Source organism: Schistocerca cancellata, chromosome 5 (genome assembly GCF_023864275.1).
Source record: "Schistocerca cancellata isolate TAMUIC-IGC-003103 chromosome 5, iqSchCanc2.1, whole genome shotgun sequence".
Lineage (NCBI taxonomy): Eukaryota > Metazoa > Arthropoda > Insecta > Orthoptera > Acrididae > Schistocerca > Schistocerca cancellata.
This window is the reverse complement of record NC_064630.1, coordinates 14,286,023-14,304,858: the sequence shown is the minus strand read 5'-3', so window position 1 is coordinate 14,304,858 and position 18,836 is coordinate 14,286,023. Positions and strand designations below refer to the sequence as shown.

Below are 18,836 nucleotides of genomic sequence, written 5' to 3'. Positions count from 1 at the left end.
TTATTTAATCACGTATATCAAATTAAAATACGAATCAAATTCTATATTTTATAATTATGGCCTCGCTTTTGTACATGATAAAAATACTATAAGCAATTCTCTTAGCAAAATTATGAGAACTCTGTTCCATCGACTACGGCCCACATTATTTTGTAGCTTTCTATTCTTTGATTTCCTCGCAAAGGCTTCATTTTTACTGTGCCTGTTCAACATCCATCAATACCGCTCATCATACTTTCATTTCATATTTCGTGATACCTCTTCTCCTACTCCTTAACTTCCTGGTGCAAGTGTACTCCTTGCTCTTCACTGTGATGTCTCAGATCTTCAGGTAAGTAGTCACTACGTAAGTGCAGGACGTGGACTTTTGCATTCATGTCACAAAACAACTTCTTGAAATTTTCCAACATGGTTTTGACAATATTCAGGAAATTGGGATATTAGTAATTCCCCAGATAGTTTTCAGAATTAGACTGAACACAGTGCATTCATATATTCTCTGACCTTCACTGTATTCTCGAACTCGCCATCCTTCATCAACATGTGAGTTTGAGCAGCAAAAAAAATTTCTACTTATATAGTTTTTCTTAACTGATGAAGGGAAATATTGTAGAACCGTACTTGAAGCAGAAACTATCTTTTGGAAGATCCCTTAGAAAATACTTCATCAATCGTAGGTTTATTTGTTGTGAAAGCATTTTTTTTATTTGCGGTCTACAAGTGGTTCATGAAAGATATGTTTAGTCCGATCGTCAAAGTATCTCCAATTTGGTCAAATAATTACAGTCTAGCGCTTGTGCATTTGCCAGCACCCCATTCACATAAAAAGGGCTTTTTCATGTATACAGCTTCCTATTCTAACAAACTCCCTATAAATGAAATTAAAATACATACTATGTCATTATGAAAAAATTGTATGTGATAGAAGAAAACTAAGAACAGTTTTCGTATTAGCACAAAATTTAGTAAACAACATACATTCTTTTACAGTCATTTTACGTCGTAGAGACTGGAGAAAGTAGATTTGCCGAGCTGCCAACCTGCAGGAGTGTTGACGGTTATGTTACATTAACAGCCCCAGAGGTTTACGATGTGTTTAAGATAGCGTGAATTAGCGGATATGTGTATGTGATTCGTGAACGTCTATTGCCAGTTCGTGAACACTGACAACCAAGCTATGCATAACGTTGGATCTCCTGTGACTGGTTTCACACAAATTACGAGGATGATGTATCCACATCTGTTATGAACTTGAGAATGAGTAACGGTCGAACTTAGTTAGCAGTGCACGATAAAAAACTATTTCAAAATAACAGCCTGGTGGAAAGTGCCGTACCCACAGCCTTTGACCGACCACTTAGGCTAGCAGAAATCTTTTGCGTTTTCTATCTTATACTACTCCTAATAAGGAGTGCACTATTATTGGTCCACATGGAGTTCAGTTTTTCCACTTGTACGACACCATCGGACACATCTATAATGATTCCATTCTTCAAATTTATCGATGGTGTAGTGGCCCTCTAGAACTCAAAAAAGATTTTGATTAGTTGTTCAGCTCGATCTCTTGTGTTTATAATTAAATGTAAATGTGGTACTTTAAACAAAGTTATGCGGTTCGTGAAATAGATGCACGAAGCAAGCTCTTTTTCTGCTTCTTAAAGGATACAATAAATTATCGGATTTGTTAATTGCCTATCCAGGGATAAACATTATTTGAAAAGTGACTAGGTGCGAGCGGGACTCGCTCACTAAGGGTTCCGTACAAACTTAATGACGTCAACGATCTCAAAGATTTTTGCTTATTATCGGCATTGACACTGGCAAGATATAGCTACCACAGATACCAAGACGTTCGAGAATATTTCAGTTTTAATTTTGGAGATGGATAACAAACGACAAATATTTTTTTCGTGTGACATAATTATAAATTCGCAATTTTCTGATTTTTCACCTTTTTTTGTACTGTAAAACATTTTTTCTTGCCAAATGTCGTGATTCTGCGTCAATTCGTTTCAATGAGTGAGTTTGCATATATCGAAGTACGTGACATAAATCGCAACATCTTCTGATTGCATTGACTCACAAGCTTGACATTTTTCACACCAGCAAAGGACTATGGATGTCAGTATGTGACGTGATACGCCTACCTCGTCCTGAGAAAAAGGGGTCTTAATAGATGGATGGACAAGCAGACATTTGGATAAAAAGTGACACAAAATTTTTTGTTTAAAGTAATTACAGACTAACAGTTTTCGAATTTTTCCCTTTACTTGTAAAGTGAAGCTTTATTTTTAGCTAAAAGACATGATTCTAGCTCAACGGGAGTGAGTGAGTTTAAGAGTATCAATACGTGTGACATAAATGCCCATATTTCTGATTACACTGACTGATGCTCCACTTTTTTACATAGCAAAGAGACCGTAGACCTTAATATGTGACATTTCAACTTGATACCTTTACCATTTCCTAATAAAAATGCTTTTGAACAGCTGGAAAGGCAGACAGACAGGCAGACAGATGGAAACAAAGTGCGATCCCCCTAGGGGGCTTCCCACTCTGTGGCGGTTTTGTGCTTGGCTATCACGAGGCCCCAGCCTTTGCAGCACTTTTTCCCTTCCGTGCTGCCTGTCTACCCTCTTGCTATTCTTTTTACCCTCCCTTGGGGAACATGTCTGGGGTATTGTTGGGAATGTTTTGCGTCTGTCGCTGACGTGCAAACAGTGTCAACTTTGTCTTTGGCTCCATTTTCCTTTCTTTGTTTCCCTTCTCCTCTCGTTCCTCCGCTTCGGCGTTTGAGGACCCTTTTTTTCTTCTTCTTCCTGCCTGTGCACTCCAGAAGGCCGACCTACGCAACTGACGCGTAACAGGTGACTGGGTAACGCGTAATTCCCAGCCCCGAGTCGACATGTAGGGTGTGTATGTACCCCCTGGTACAGGCCAGGCTCAGGGAGAGGTGACTGCCTGAGCTGTAACCTTCTCAAATTGCCGATTGGTCCCTCCATCAGGTGTTCGGGAGGTGTGACCTGAGGTGTGAAAAATCACGTAATGCAGGTGCACTCCCTTGTGAAGGAAGCCCCCAGTTGGAAGGAGTGTGCCATCGGAGACACAGGCAGTCATAGGGGACTTGCTCGTGATGAGTCAATGATCCTCCCTATCGACGTCTACAAAACGTAAACGAAATTAGTCTACCGATTCGAAGACCCTTTCCGCTGCACGATGGTTCCTTTTGGTCTCACGTACTGAAGATGGTCAGTCCTTCGCCATGGTCAATCCGTTTGTTATCCAGAAAGGTTTTGATGCAATTGCTGGCCCTGTGAAATCCTGCTCTCGTTTACAGAATGGCACTTTTCTTTTGGAGGCGGCTTCTGATTCTCAAAACAACAACAAATGCCTGCTGCCTCGCTTCTCCACAGTTACCTGATCGTGTCGAGGCACATAGAACTTTGAATTCTTCCCATGGTGTAATTTACACTAGGCTGCTTGAAAGTCTAACTCTGGCTGAAATACAGTCTTACCTGTCTGATCAGGGAGTCATTGCCGTCAATCACATAATGAAAAAGATCGATTCCTACTTTGTGCCCACCTGCACTCTTTTCCTCACCTTTGATAAGGGCGGTGCTGCCGTCCAATATCAAAGCAGGCTATGAAATTATCACAGTCCTGTCGTACCCACACTCGAAAATATTGTTGGCACCCAGCCAAATGTGTAACCTGTGGCAGGGATGCACACGAGGGCGAATGTCCGCTTCCTTCTCCCCACTGTATCTTCCGCAATGGGGGCCAAGCCGCCTCCTCTCGGGATTATCCCATGTATCTACATATATCTACATCTACATCCATACTCCGAAAGCCAACTGACGGTGTGTGGCGGAGGGTACCTTGAGTACCTCTATCGGTTCTCCCTTCTATTCCAGTCTCGTATTGTTCGTGGAAAGAAGGATTGTCGGTATGCCTCTGTGTGGGCTCTAATCTCTCTGATTTTATCCTCATGGTCTCTTCGCGAGATATACGTAGGAGGGAGCAATATACTGCTTGACTCTTCGGTGAAGGTATGTTCTCGAAACTTTGACAAAAGCCCGTACCGAGCTACTGAGCGTCTCTCCTGCAGAGTCTTCCACTGGAGTTTATCTATCATCTCCGTAACGCTTTCGCGATTACTAAATGATCCTGTAACGAAGCGCGCTGCTCTCCGTTGGATCTTCTCTATCTCTTCTATCAACCCTATCTGGTACGGATCCCACACTGCTGAGCAGTAATCAAGCAGTGGGCGAACGAGTGTACTGTAACCTACTTCCTTTGTTTTCGGATTGCATTTCCTTAGGAATCTTCCAATGAATCTCAGTCTGGCATCTGCTTTACCGACGATCAACATTATATGATCATTCCATTTTAAATCACTCCTAATGCGTACTCCCTGATAATTTATGGAATTAACTGCTTCCAGTTGCTGACCTGCTATTTTGTAGCTAAATGATAAAGGATCTATCTTTCTGTGTATTCGCAGCACATTACACTTGTCTACATTGAGATTCAATTGCCATTCCCTGCACCATGCGTCAATTCGCTGCAGATCCTCCTGCATTTCAGTACAATTTTCCACTGTTACAACCTCTCGATACACCACAGCATCATCTGCAAAAAGCCTCAGTGAACTTCCGATGTCATCCACCAGGTCATTTATGTATATTGTGAATAGCAACGGTCCTATGACACTCCCCTGCGGCACACCTGAAGTCACTCTTACTTCGGAAGACTGCTCTCCATTGAGAATGACATGCTGCGTCCTGTTATCTAGGAACTCCTCAATCCAATCACACAATTGGTCTGATAGTCCATATGCTCTTACTTTGTTCATTAAACGACTGTGGGGAACTGTATCGAACGCCTTGCGGAAGTCAAGAAACACGGCTTATATCTGTGAACCCGTGTCTATGGCCCTCTGAGTCTCGTGGACGAATAGCGCGAGCTGGGTTTCACAGGACCGTCTTTTTCGAAACCCATGCTGATTCCTACAGAGTAGATTTCTAGTCTCCAGAAAAGACATTATAGTCGAACACAATACGTGTTCCAAAATTCTACAACTGATCGACGTTAGAGATATAGGTCTATAGTTCTGCACATCTGTTCGACGTCCCTTCTTGAAAACGGGGATGACCTGTGCCCTTTTCCAATCCTTTGAAACGCTACGCTCTTCTAGAGACCTACGGTACACCGCTGGAAGAAGGGGGGCAAGTTCCTTCGCGTACTCTGTGTAAAATCGAACTGGTATCCCATCAGGTCCAGAGGCCTTTCCTCTTTTGAGCGATTTTAATTGTTTCTCTATCCGTCTGTCGTCTATTTCGGTATCTACCATTTTGTCATCTGTGCGACAATCTAGAGAAGGATCTACAGTGCAGTCTTCCTCTGTGAAACAGCTTTGGAAAAAGACATTTAGTATTTCGGCCTTTAGTCTGTCATCCTCTGTTTCAGTACTATTTTGGTCACTTAGTGCCTGGACATTTTGATTTGATCCCCCTACCGCTTTGACATAAGACCAAAACTTCTTAGGATTTTCTGCCAAGTCAGTACATAGAACTTTACTTTCGAATTCACTGAACGCCTCTCGCATAGCCCTCCTCACACTACATTTCGCTTCGCGTAATTTTTGTTTGTCTGTAACGCTTTGGCTATGTTTATGTTTGCTGTGAAGTTCCCTTTGCTTTCGCAGCAGTTTTCTAACTCGGTTGTTGTACCACGGTGGCTCTTTTCAATCTCTTACGATCTTGCTTGGCACATACTCATCTAACGCATAATGTACGATGGTTTTGAACTTTGTCCACTGATCCTCAACACTATCTGTACTTGAGACAAATCTTTTGTGTTGAGCCAACAGATACTCTGAAATCTGCTTTTTGTCACTTTTTCTGAACAGAAAATGTATCTAGATGAGCGGGCTGTTCAAGAGATTCGGGTACAGGAAAAAGTGTCTTATCCAGTAGCTCGCAAGTTACTGGCTAGTCGCAAACCCTGTGTTCTCCCGACTGGCACCTATAGTTCTGTTCTTGTTACTTCTAGCTCCATGGAGGACATGACCATGCAGACATGCGACCTCAATTCGGCTCTGAGGTTCTGAAATCGCCCAGTGTCAAGGTAGCATCGCCATTGCCCCGTCCTGCTGTGGAACAAACCATCGAACTCTCCCCTCAAGGGGCAAAGCCGCCCACTACACAACCAGCAGGCAGGAAGTGACGGACGGAGTACTCCCGTGACGACTTCCTCTGTCCCTCCAGCCAAACAACACCCAAGACTTCCCCTAACCAGAAGGGCTCAGAGAAATCCGCTAGAGACAAACGGTCTTCTCCACCACCAACTCGAAGACACAGCTCGACAGTGTCGCCACGTGGTCACTTAGCCAGGCTGGCCTCTGACTCGCCGGTGTGCACCAACCGTTTTTCAGCGATGGACTCCACAGACTGACTGCGCCAGCATGCCGATGCTTTTGTGGACCACATGGAGCAGGATACTCCTGCTTCTGAGCCCTGTAGTAGCGAATCTACACCGGATGTCACTCCGCAGCCGCCGAGTTGACATCTCTTCCTCCTCATGACTGTCCTCCAATTCAACGTTCGCGGCCTTCGGTAGCACAAAGAGGATCTACGGCTGCTTTTAGCGTCGTGGCATCCCCTTTTACTCTACCATCAGGAAACGAAATCGCACCCTCACGACCACTTTGAGCCTCCACACTACTCACCAATTCTTTTTTACCTTTCCCCTGAGGTCGGCATTCCATCTCATCGAGGTGTCATGCTGCTCATACGGGATGACCTTCATACTCATCCCATCTCCCTGACTACCTAAGCTGCCTGACTTTTTCCCTCTGTACCATTTATGTCCCTCCATCATTCGGTTGGGCATTCCTACAGTTCATTGGGCAGCTACACACCTCCCCCCCCCCCCCTCCCCATAAGAAATATCTTCCAAATGGGTAGACACCCACAGGGAATTTCTGCTGCGATGTTCAGATTCAGTGAATATTTAGGCACAAGCGGGTTAAAGGGAGAACACAGACTGTTTTTCTGTATCATGACAATGCACCTGTCCTCGTCTCGCATACTCTGAGGGAATTCCTAACGAGAAACAACATTGCAGTTATCCTTCACCCACCCTTCTCTTCTGATCTAGCTCTCTGCGTTTTCTTCCCCTTCCTGAAAATAAAATTAAACTACAAAAGATAACATTTTAACTCTATAGAAGAGAGTCAAGATTAATCGAAACTAATTTTGAACAAGATTCATCCATCAGGTTTCCAGAACTGAATGCTACAATAGGAAAATCGCTGGAAGTATTGCATAAAAGCGTGAGGGCACTGCTTTGATGAAGATGCTGGGCTTAATGTGTAAGTTTTCTAATTTTTACAGGAATTTTCTCAAAAATTTAGGGTAGCACTTCGTACACATCAGTGCTTAGGATAGGTTAAGGGGAGACAGTGACTACGGATGTTTCCCATTGGTCAGTTAAACAGCTTGAAGTTCCAGGGATCATTTATACGATTAATCATAATTATGTAGAATGAGTCATTTTATATTCATATTAGTGATCGATATGTAAACATGGCTGAAAGGTGATCATTCACACGTCTGTTTTCTATTTATATTTCATTCCACCGTTTTTTAAAAATATGGCTGTGAATTTTTATTCCTACCCATCACCTTTTATACATAGGAAAAGAGAAATTCTTCTACTAAATAGAGGGAATTGTCAAGGAGAAACTTTTGAGTTTGCTTTAAAATATAACTTTGATGTGTGTTAGAAATTTTATATCAATGGGTAACTGATGAAAAATTTTGATGCCAGCATTGTGCATGTGTTATTGTACCAAAGACAATTTTAATGTGAAATAATAAATCCCATTTTTCTATTCTGATATAATTATATACATCATTGTTCTTTGTGACCTGTAGTGGATTATTTACAAAAGCTTCATAACATGTTATGAAGCAGTAGTCAAAATACCTAACACCTTAAACAAGTATCTAGAAGGTGATCGTGGGTGAGCATCACATACAGGGTGTAGCAAACATGTATGGTACAAGTTGCAGGACACATTCCTCACATGTAGACAAAGAAATTATGTTACATGAACATGAGCCTGAAAACGCTTTGTTTCCATGTTACAACTCATTCTTTCCAACACACTAATCATGGGAGACACACATGAACAGAACGTACCAGCATACCACATGCAACTCTTTCTCACAGAAGATGTCCAATGTGCCCTCCTTGGACACTGATACATCAGCTCGCCTTTGTAGTGAATCTGGGATGCGCTGAAGTATCCATGGAGTACTGTGTATGGTGTTGCAACCATATGGACATGGAGACTTTGAACATCTTATGCTGCAGTTCCATATACAAGAGCTTTAAAATGCCCCCACAGACAATAGTGGCTTTAGATCTGGAGAGCATGCAGGCCAGGCAATAACAGATTCGGTGATAGATGGATAGGTGGGGATGAACCACTTGGGTGGTCTCCTCACTCTCTGGACCTACACCCACTGTTATTTGTGGGGGAATTTGAAAGCTCTTGTTTACGGAACCATAGGCAAAATGTTGTGTCTCTGTGTCCGCATTATGGGGGGCTCTAAAACTGTATGCAATGCTCCAGCAATACATCAGCACATCTGAGATTCATGATGAAGAGGATTGATGCATGTATGAATGTCCAATGAGGGCATATTGAACATCTCCTGTGAGATCTTTCTCATACGTACATGTGGTATGCTTGTGCATTTTGTTTGTGTTTCTTCCCATGATTAATGAGTTGGAGAAAATGAGTTGTAACATGGAGACAAAGCGTTTCCAAACCCATGTCCATATAACATAATTTCGTCTACACACGAGAAATGTGTACTGAAATTTGTGCCGTGCATTTCTGCTACACCCTGTGTTATTTTTGCAGCAAGCTTTTGAGGTATGAAGATTTTCTATCTTAAACATTAATTGCCTCACAAAATTATTCCACATGACATTACTCAACAAAAATATGCAAAATATGTCAAATTGCTGATTTGTAATGAGTCAGAGTGCAAGCAAACTGTGTTTCTTTCCGGTTTAAATTTGCATCAATATGGCCCACCAAAATTTTTTGGAATTTTTCACCCTTGTTATTTCCTCACTATGTGTTACATTTATCATTGGTGTAGTACCTCTAAGAGAGTAGAACTAAATATGTTGTGTCTTTTGAAATAGATAGTGAAATCATTTGCTGAAAACCACTCACTTATATTTTTAAGAACATTATATGCCATGTCTTCTGTTGATAGTTGTATGTTTGGTTCCACTGCAGTTCTAGTATCATCTTTAAAAGGAACTAATTCTACTTGGTGTGTAGTAGATGGTAGGTTGAGTAGATGTAGAGGAAAGAATAGTGGACCTAAGGTCCAGCCTTGTGGAACACAAGTGATTTCTCAGCATTCTGCAGAATCTTCCCTGCTGACGACGGTTGAACTGTCAAGTGAAACTCTGTACACTATTGTGGTGAGACGCAGCACTGTAAGCAGCACGCTAGCAGCAGAGTGCAGCAGCAGACAGGAAGTAGGCGCCGGCTACTGGCAGGTAGGTAGGCAGGCAATATTATATGCCATGTCTTCTGTTGATAGTTGTATGTTTGGTTTCACTGCAGTTCTAGTATCATCTTAGAAAGGAACTAATTCTACTTGTTGTGTTGTAGATGGTAGGTCGAGTGCATGTAGAGGAAAGAATAGTGGACCTAAGGTTCAGCCTTGTGGAACACAAGTGATTTCTCAGCATTCTGCAGAATCATCCCTGCTGACGACGGTTGAACTGTCAAGTGAAACTCTGTACACTATTGTGGTGAGACGCAGCACTGTAAGCAGCACGCTAGCAGCAGAGTGCAGCAGAGTGCAGCAGAGTGCAGCAGAGTGCAGCAGCAGACAGGAACTAGGCGCTGGCTACTGGCAGGTAGGCAGGCAGGCGCGCTACTCACCGGTGGCGACCCCGTTGCGCGCGCGCGTTGCGTCGCCTGGGGCACCAGCGGTGTGCGCCGGTGGCTGCGCCGGCTGCTGCGCCGCGGCGTCCTGCTGCAGGAAGAACTCCTCGAGCGCCTCCTGCGACACGTTGTGCAGCAGCGCCGCTGGAACAGGCACAACACCCGCCGCTCAGTATGCGCGGGCACGGCCGCGACGCGATGCTGGCAACGGGAAAGCGCCGCTGAGCGACGTAATAGGCATGCTGCACGCAGAAGCGCAGTTTGACTCGCAACAGCCAGGTGATTTCGTCCTGTTTACACTCGCGAGACTGGAAGGGACAAGTGTTTGTCGTATCTTTCTGATAGCAGCCATGCCGAGAAAACTGTGCTTCAGGTGGCGAGGACAACTGCGTCCTCTTATCCTCTGAAGGCAAACGGAAAATGTTGTTTGTAAATTTAGCGTGGATCATAAAGAGACTAGTAAGTACAAAGTAGCACAGTTGGACTTACATCGACATTGTGTTTAGAAGAAAATTTTCACTCTGCAGCAGAGTGTGCACTGATACGAAGCTTTCTGGCAGATTAGAACTGTGTGCCAGATCGAGTAACGAACTCGGGACTTTTGCCTTTCACGGACAAGTGCTCTACTGACAGAGTCACCCAAGCACTAATCATGCCCCCTCCTCACAGCTTTACGTCTGCCAGTACCTCATCTCCTACCTTCCAAAGTTCACAGAAGCTCTCCTGAGAACTTTCCAGAACAAGGTTGGCAGGAGAGCTTCTGTGAAGTTTGGAAAGTAGGAGACAAGGTACTAGCAGAAGTAAAGATGTGAGGAGGGTCCGTGATTTTTGCTTGGGCAGCTCTGTTGGTAGAGCACTTGCCTGCGAAAGGCAATGGTCGTGAGTTCGCGTCTCGGTCTGGCACACAGTTATAATCTTCAAGGCAGTTTCATTGTGCGTAGAAATAAAGGGAACAAATTAAAAAGAAACATTTGGCGGTATAAACAACAAAAAGCATCATTATATTCTGAACTGGTTATGTGTGTGTGTGTGTGTGTGCGGTGGTGCAAGTCGAGCGATACACAATGTTCATAGCTGTCAGACAACAGAACTCAATAGTGTCGATGGAGGACGAGAGAGTCCATTGCTCGGCGCACTGACAGTGAAAATTGTTGTGGGTTGGCAGGAGAGCCAACACCGGGTTACTAGAGGAAGCCGAAAGGCACGCGTTTTAGCTCACGCAGGCTGGCGTGAGGTCTGGAACAGGACAAGGAAATTACACTTTAAAAAACGGACGTAACTGGTGGAATACTTAACCTTAATCCATTAATGGTGAACGTCGCTCTTGACGGTACATGTCTTACAGTATGAATAGTAACTGGTAATGGCGCCTTGCTAGGTCGTAGCAAATGACGTAGCTGAAGGCTATACTAACTATCGTCTCGGCAAATGAGAGCGTATTTAGTCAGTGAACCATCGCTAGCAAAGTCGGTTGTCCAACTGGGGCGAGTGCTAGGAAGTCTCTCTAGACCTGCTCGGTCTGCAATCACTGATAGTGGCGACACGCGGGTCCGACGTATACTAACGGACCGCGGCCGATTTAAAGGCTACCACCTAGCAAGTGTGGTGTCTGGCGGTGACAACACAAAAATTATGAGAAATTAACTCGTACTAATACAATGCGATTCTCATTGCACTCACAAAATACACTCCTGGAAATTGAAATAAGAACACCGTGAATTCATTGTCCCAGGAAGGGGAAACTTTATTGACACATTCCTGGGGTCAGATACATCACATGATCACACTGACAGAACCACAGGCACATAGACACAGGCAACAGAGCATGCACAATGTCGGCACTAGTACAGTGTATATCCACCTTTCGCAGCAATGCAGGCTGCTATTCTCCCATGGAGACGATCGTAGAGATGCTGGATGTAGTCCTGTGGAACGGCTTGCCATGCCATTTCCACCTGGCGCCTCAGTTGGACCAGCGTTCGTGCTGGACGTGCAGACCGCGTGAGACGACGCTTCATCCAGTCCCAAACATGCTCAATGGGGGACAGATCCGGAGATCTTGCTGGCCAGGGTAGTTGACTTACACCTTCCAGAGCACGTTGGGTGGCACGGGATACATGCGGACGTGCATTGTCCTGTTGGAACAGCAAGTTCCCTTGCCGGTCTAGGAATGGTAGAACGATGGGTTCGATGACGGTTTGGATGTACCGTGCACTATTCAGTGTCCCCTCGACGATCACCAGTGGTGTACGGCCAGTGTAGGAGATCGCTCCCCACACCATGATGCCGGGTGTTGGCCCTGTGTGCCTCGGTCGTATGCAGTCCTGATTGTGGCGCTCACCTGCACGGCGCCAAACACGCATACGACCATCATTGGCACCAAGGCAGAAGCGCCTCTCATCGCTGAAGACGACACGTCTCCATTCGTCCCTCCATTCACGCCTGTCGCGACACCACTGGAGGCGGGCTGCACGATGTTGGGGCGTGAGCGGAAGACGGCCTAACGGTGTGCGGGACCGTAGCCCAGCTTCATGGAGACGGTTGCGAATGGTCCTCGCCGATACCCCAGGAGCAACAGTGTCCCTAATTTGCTGGGAAGTGGCGGTGCGGTCCCCTACGGCACTGCGTAGGATCCTACGGTCTTGACGTGCATCCGTGCGTCGCTGCGGTCCGGTCCCAGGTCGACGGGCACGTGCACCTTCCGCCGACCACTGGCGGCAACATCGATCTACTGTGGAGACCTCACGCCCCACGTGTTGAGCAATTCGGCGATACGTCCACCCAGCCTCCCGCATGCCCACTACACGCCCTCGCTCAAAGTCCGTCAACTGCACATACGGTTCACGTCCACGCTGTCGCGGCATGCTACCAGTGTTAAAGACTGCGATGGAGCTCCGTATGCCACGGCAAACTGGCTAACACTGACGGCGGCGGTGCACAAATGCTGCGCAGCTAGCGCCATTCGACGGCCAACACCGCGGTTCCTGGTGTGTCCGCTTTGCCGTGCGTGTGATCATTGCTTGTACAGCCCTCTCGCAATGTCCGGAGCAAGTATGGTGGGTCTGACACACCGGTGTCAATGTGTTCTTTTTTCCATTTCCAGGAGTGTACTAGCTGCAGAACCTAAGCCATACGAATAGAAGAGGAGCGCATGCAGTGTGGTTGTTGCTTTGACAAAATAATACGTGAAGCTTTTCTTGTAGGGTCAACTGCACACAAGTACAACACCGGCACAGTGAAGTGAACAAACTCGAAATATAGTCGGTTATATTTATTTCTGGAATGTGACCTAATCAGGACAAGCTGGAAGAGCTTGGAATCCAAGCGAAGACTGAAAAGAACCTAGCGGGCACACACAAAGGTGGTTGAATGTCTCGGCACGACCATATGCAGAGAGGTGTTTGATTGTCGTTCGTCGATCACCTCGAATGAGAGTGTCCACACGTTCCAACACTGGCAGAAGTCACAGTTGTGTGCGGCCGGCCGGTACACGGGATAGCGGACAGGTTTGTGTGACGTTGTTGCGATGATGACAGACGCCTCGCCCAACGACTCACCTAGCTTTTGAAACTTCCTGGCAGATTAAAACTGTGTGCCCGACCGAGACTCGAACTCGGGACCTTTGCCTTTCGCGGGCAAGTGCTCTACCATGTGAGCTACCGAAGCACGACTCACGCCCGGTACTCACAGCTTTACTTCTGCCAGTATCTCGTCTCCTACCTTCCAAACTTTACAGAAGCTCTCCTGCGAACCTTGCAGAACTAGCACTCCTGAAAGAAAGGATATTGCGGAGACATGGCTTAGCCACAGCCTGGGGGATGTTTCCAGAATGAGATTTTCACTCTGCAGCGGAGTGTGCGCTGATATAGGAGACGAGATACTGGCAGAAGTAAAGCTGTGAGTACCGGGCGTGAGTCGTTGCTTCGGTAGCTCATATGGTGGAGCACTTGCCTGCGATAGGCAAAGGTTCCGAGTTCGAGTCTCGTTCGGGCACACAGTTTTAATCTGCCAGGAAGTTTCATATCAGCGCACACTCCGCTGCAGAGTGAAAATCTCATTCTGGAAACATCCCCCAGGCTGTGGCTAAGCCATGTCTCCGCTATATCCTTTCTTTCAGGAGTGCTAGTTCTGCAAGGTTCGCAGGAGAGCTTCTGTAAAGTTTGGAAGGTAGGAGACGAGATACTGGGAGAAGTAAAGCTGTGAGTACCGGGCGTGAGTCGTTGCTTCGGTAGCTCAGATAGTAGAGCACTTGCCCGTGAAAGGCAAAGGTCCCGAGTTCGAGTCTCGGTCGGGCACACAGTTGTAATCTGCCAGGAAGTTTCATATCAGCGCACACTCCGCTGCAGAGTGAAAATCTCATTCTGGCACCTAGGTTTTGTTCACTGCCAGTTCTCCGTAGACATTCTGCAAGCGCCTATGATGCTGTGCCATGGTTTCAAACTCAATGACAGTTCTCTGCTTGAAAAGCACACACGTTCCCCGTTACAGACGACGTTTTGGAGTCTACGTATAACGCCGCCACATATCGGACATCATGTAACTATAGGGTCTGAAGCGAGAATGTTCCACGATGTTCCACAACAAATTCGGCATTTTTTAACCGAAATTGGCCGGGAAAAATGTGTTGCATTACTTATCCAAAGCCCGCTGTATGTTTGCTTAAACGACTAGCGTGCACCAACCAGTGCAGAACGGTCGCTTCCCCTCAACGCCCCGGAACAGATCACCTGGAATCCAGGCTCAAGACTCTCAACTCTCTGCTCTCAAAGCCTGTACGTGGAGGGCACGCTATTACTAATGTGGAGGGCAACAACTGTTGCTAAATCTGTGAATATACAGGAGACAGCACATGTAACTTACCTCTTTCTGCATACAAGACGCACAGTTACTAAATGTCTTTTACTAAAGCTGTTTCACAGAGGAAGACTGCACTGTAGTTCCTTCTCTAGATTGTCGCACAGATGACAAAATGGTAGATATCGAAATAGACGACAGAGGGATAGAGAAACAATTAAAATCGCTCAAAAGAGGAAAGGCCTCTGGACCTGATGGGATACCAGTTCAATTTTACACAGAGTACGCGAAGGAACTTGCCCCCCTTCTTGCAGCGGTGTACCGTAGGTCTCTAGAAGAGCGTAGCGTTCCAAAGGATTGGAAAAGGGCACTGGTCATCCCCGTTTTCAAGAAGGGACGTCGAACAGATGTGCAGAACTATAGACCTATATCTCTAACGTCGATCGGTTGTAGAATTTTGGAACACGTATTATGTTCGAGTATAATGACTTTTCTGGAGACTAGAAATCTACTCTGTAGGAATCAGCATGGGTTTCGAAAAAGACGATCGTGTGAAACTCAGCTCGCGCTATTCGTCCACGAGACAGAGGGCCACAGACACGGGTTCCCAGGTATATGCCGTGTTTCTTGACTTCCGCAAGGCGTTCGACACAGTTCCCCACAGTCGTTTATTGAACAAAGTAAGAGCATATGGACTATCAGACCAATTGTGTGATTGGATTGAGGAGTTCCTAGATAACAGGACGCAGCATGTTATTCTCAATGGAGAGAAGTCTTCCGAAGTAAGAGTAATTTCAGGCGTGCCGCAGGGGAGTGTCATAGGACCGTTGCTATTCACAATATACATAAATGACCTGGTGGATGACATCGGAAGTTCACTGAGGCTTTTTGCAGATGATGCTGTGGTGTATCGAGAGGTTGTAACAATGGAAAATTGTACTGAAATTGACGCATGGTGCAGGGAATGGCAACTGAATCTCAATGTAGACAAGTGTAATGTGCTGCGAATACACAGAAAGATAGATCCTTTATCATTTAGCTACAAAATAGCAGGTCAGCAACTGGATGCAGTTAATACCATAAATTATCTGGGAGTACGCATTAGGAGTGATTTAAAATGGAATGACCATATAATGTTGATTGTCGGTAAAGCAGATGCCAGACTGAGATTCATTGGAAGAATCCTAAGGAAATGCAATCCGAAAACAAAGGAAGTAGGTTACAGTACGCTTGTTCGCCCACTGCTTTAATACTGCTCAGCGGTGTGGGATCCGTACCAGATAGGGTTGATAGAAGAGATAGAGAAGATCCAACGGAGAGCAGCGCGCTTCGTTACAGGATCATTTAGTAATCGCGAAAGCGTTACGGAGATGATAGATAAACTCCAGTGGAAGACTCTGCAGGAGAGACGCTCAGTAGCTCGGTACGGGCTTTTGTCAAAGTTTCGAGAACATACCTTCACCGAAGAGTCAAGCAGTATATTGCTCCCTCCTACGTATATCTCGCGAAGAGACCATGAGGATAAAATCAGAGAGATCAGAGCCCACACAGAGGCATACCGACAATCCTTCTTTCCACGAACAATACGAGACTGGAATAGAAGGGGGAACCGATAGAGGTACTGAAGGTGCCCTCCGCCACACACCGTCAGGTGGCTTGCGGAGTATGGATGTAGATGTAGATGTAGATGTAGATGTAGTGTATTCATCTCTTGGTCTCCCTCTACGATTTTTACCCTCCACGCTGCCCTCCAATACTAAATTGGTGATCCCTTGATGCGTCAGAACATGTCCTACCAACCGATCCCTTCTTCTGGTCAAGTTGTGCCACAAACTTCTCTTCTCCCCAATCCTATTCAATATTTCCTCATTAGTCATATGATCTACCCATCTAATCTTCAGCATTTTTCTGTAGCACCAAATTTCAAAAGCTTCTATTCTCTTCTTGTCCAAACTATTTATCGTCTATGTTTCACTTCCATACATGGCTACACTCCATACAAATATCACTTACATAGTGTGCAGGGCTTACTAGCGACAGACTTTCCTTACAGGCAGTAGTTTTATCACTTCTCTCTTCACCAGGGAACCACGTTTGCGGGATTTGTGTCATCCAGCCTATTCACAAATGAGCCCTCTATTACGCCGAGGTCGCAGGTTCGAATCCTGCATCGGGCATGGATGTGTGTGATGTCCTTAGGTTAGTTAGGTTTAATTAGTTCTACGTTCTAGGCGACTGATGACCTTAGAAGTTAAGTCGCATAGTGTTCAGAGCCATTTGAACCAGTTTTTATTACGCCGAGTGGTATCTTCAACTTTCATAACAGAAATCTTTGGGATAGTATTGCAGAACCCACATAGTATGGTGACAGCGAATCATCAGCTTCGGTGCCGCTGGAATGTGTGGGCTGCGATAATTGGCGACCGTATTTTGGGACCAGTCTTCCTTCCACGCCGCGTAACAAATGATTCAAATAGCTCTAAGCACTATGGGACTTAACATCTGAGGTCATCAGTCCCCTAGACTTGGAACTACTTAAACCTAACTAACCTAAGGACATGACACACATCGATGCCCGGGGCAGGATCGGAACCTGCGACCGTAGCAGCAGCGCGATGCCGGACTGAAGCGCCTAGAACCGCTCGGCCACAGCGGCCGGCCGTCGCGTAACAGGCCGTCACTATCGGCGTTTCTAGCGTGTGACTTTCCATACACTGGTGGATGAAATGCCATCGATGATTCGAAGGGTTATGTGGCTGCTAGATGCTGCTACTCCAGCCCACTTCTCCATTAACATCCAGACACTTCTCAATTGTTTCTTCCCTGGTCGATGGAGAGAGTCCAGTTGCATGGCCTGCTCGATCAGAGGATCTCAATCTGAGCGTTTTCTGACTATAATGCCATCTCAAAAGTGTCATGTATGCAGAGCCCGTTCCAGATGTGGAGACATTGGAGCAGCGTATTGGCGCTGCCTTTGACACCGTTCGGATGCCGCCTGCTGATGTGAACGTGTGAAACAGAACATGCTACAGCTCGTACAAGCATGTGCTGAGGCACATGGAAACCGTTTTCAACACATGCTGTAACTCTGGCTGCAGAGTACTGAGCAGTCTGTGTAACAATGTGTGATCCAATAAATGGTCTCGAGTATGGAAACTATGCATTTGCAGACGTAAGTTCCTTAGACCTTTTTTGTTCCGTATCCTCTCATCGATCAGTCCCAGGAGTTTGTACACGGTGGAAAACATCACCCCGTGTAGTAAGCACATACAGAGAGGGGAACGTAATACAAAACTGTTATATTTCTCTACGAGCAGCTCAAGCCAATGGAAATAAAAGACCGCTGCTCTTGCGACCATTAACAAGCTGTCGGAAAAAAGAAAAAGGAAAACTGCAGCACGTGTGACAGCGTTACAATCTGACGTTGATTAAACGGAGAGTAGCGGAACGCAGCTCCAGTGCTTCCGTGCCTAAACTGCAGAAAACTCGGGCAGCGGCTGTGGGGGCGGAATGCGAGTGGCGGGGGGGGGGGGGGGCGGGGTCGGGGGCGGCTGCGGTGTTTCCCACAAAGAGCAGCGGGCCGAGGAGGGCGAGCGCGGGGGCGGGGGCGCCCGCAGCGTCGCGACGCGTCTCCCCATTTGCGCCGCGGCGCCGCTGTTTGCATCGTAATGGCCGCTTCTGTGCGCGGGCTGAGGCGGCAACTGCCCCGCCGGCGTCGGGGGCAGAGCAGAGCAGAGCGGAGCGGAGGAGGCGAATTGAAAAACAGTGGGCTGGCTAGCAGCCAGAGCCTACACGGCCACTGAGCACCGCCCCCTCTCTCTGCTGCGCCCCTCGTGCTTTTAGCTCGCGCTCGGCTCTGCTCTTCGCTGCAGTGGCCCGTCCCCTATTCAGCGGGCAGGTGACTCGCTCGCAGCCCCATCGGGCACTTAGGGGATGCGGCGTTCCGTTCATTCACTGAATCCAACGAACTGTTAAGACGGTCTATCTGCACTAGATAGGAGCGACGAAAGGGAAACTGCCAATATAAACGAAACTGTAGAAGAATCATGGATCC

The 18,836-nt window shown here is 46.3% G+C and overlaps 1 protein-coding gene across 1 annotated transcript in view; it reads right to left on the bottom strand.

Annotated features, from left to right (window-relative positions):
• The window catches only part of LOC126187749 (discoidin domain-containing receptor 2-like), a 751,525-nt gene that overhangs the window by 246,368 nt on the left and 486,321 nt on the right, over window positions 1–18,836 (bottom strand). Inside the window, exon 9 of the mRNA XM_049929002.1 lies at window positions 9,986–10,132. Coding sequence (XP_049784959.1) covers window positions 9,986–10,132 — 147 coding nt within the window. The remainder of the gene's footprint in view (window positions 1–9,985; window positions 10,133–18,836) is intronic.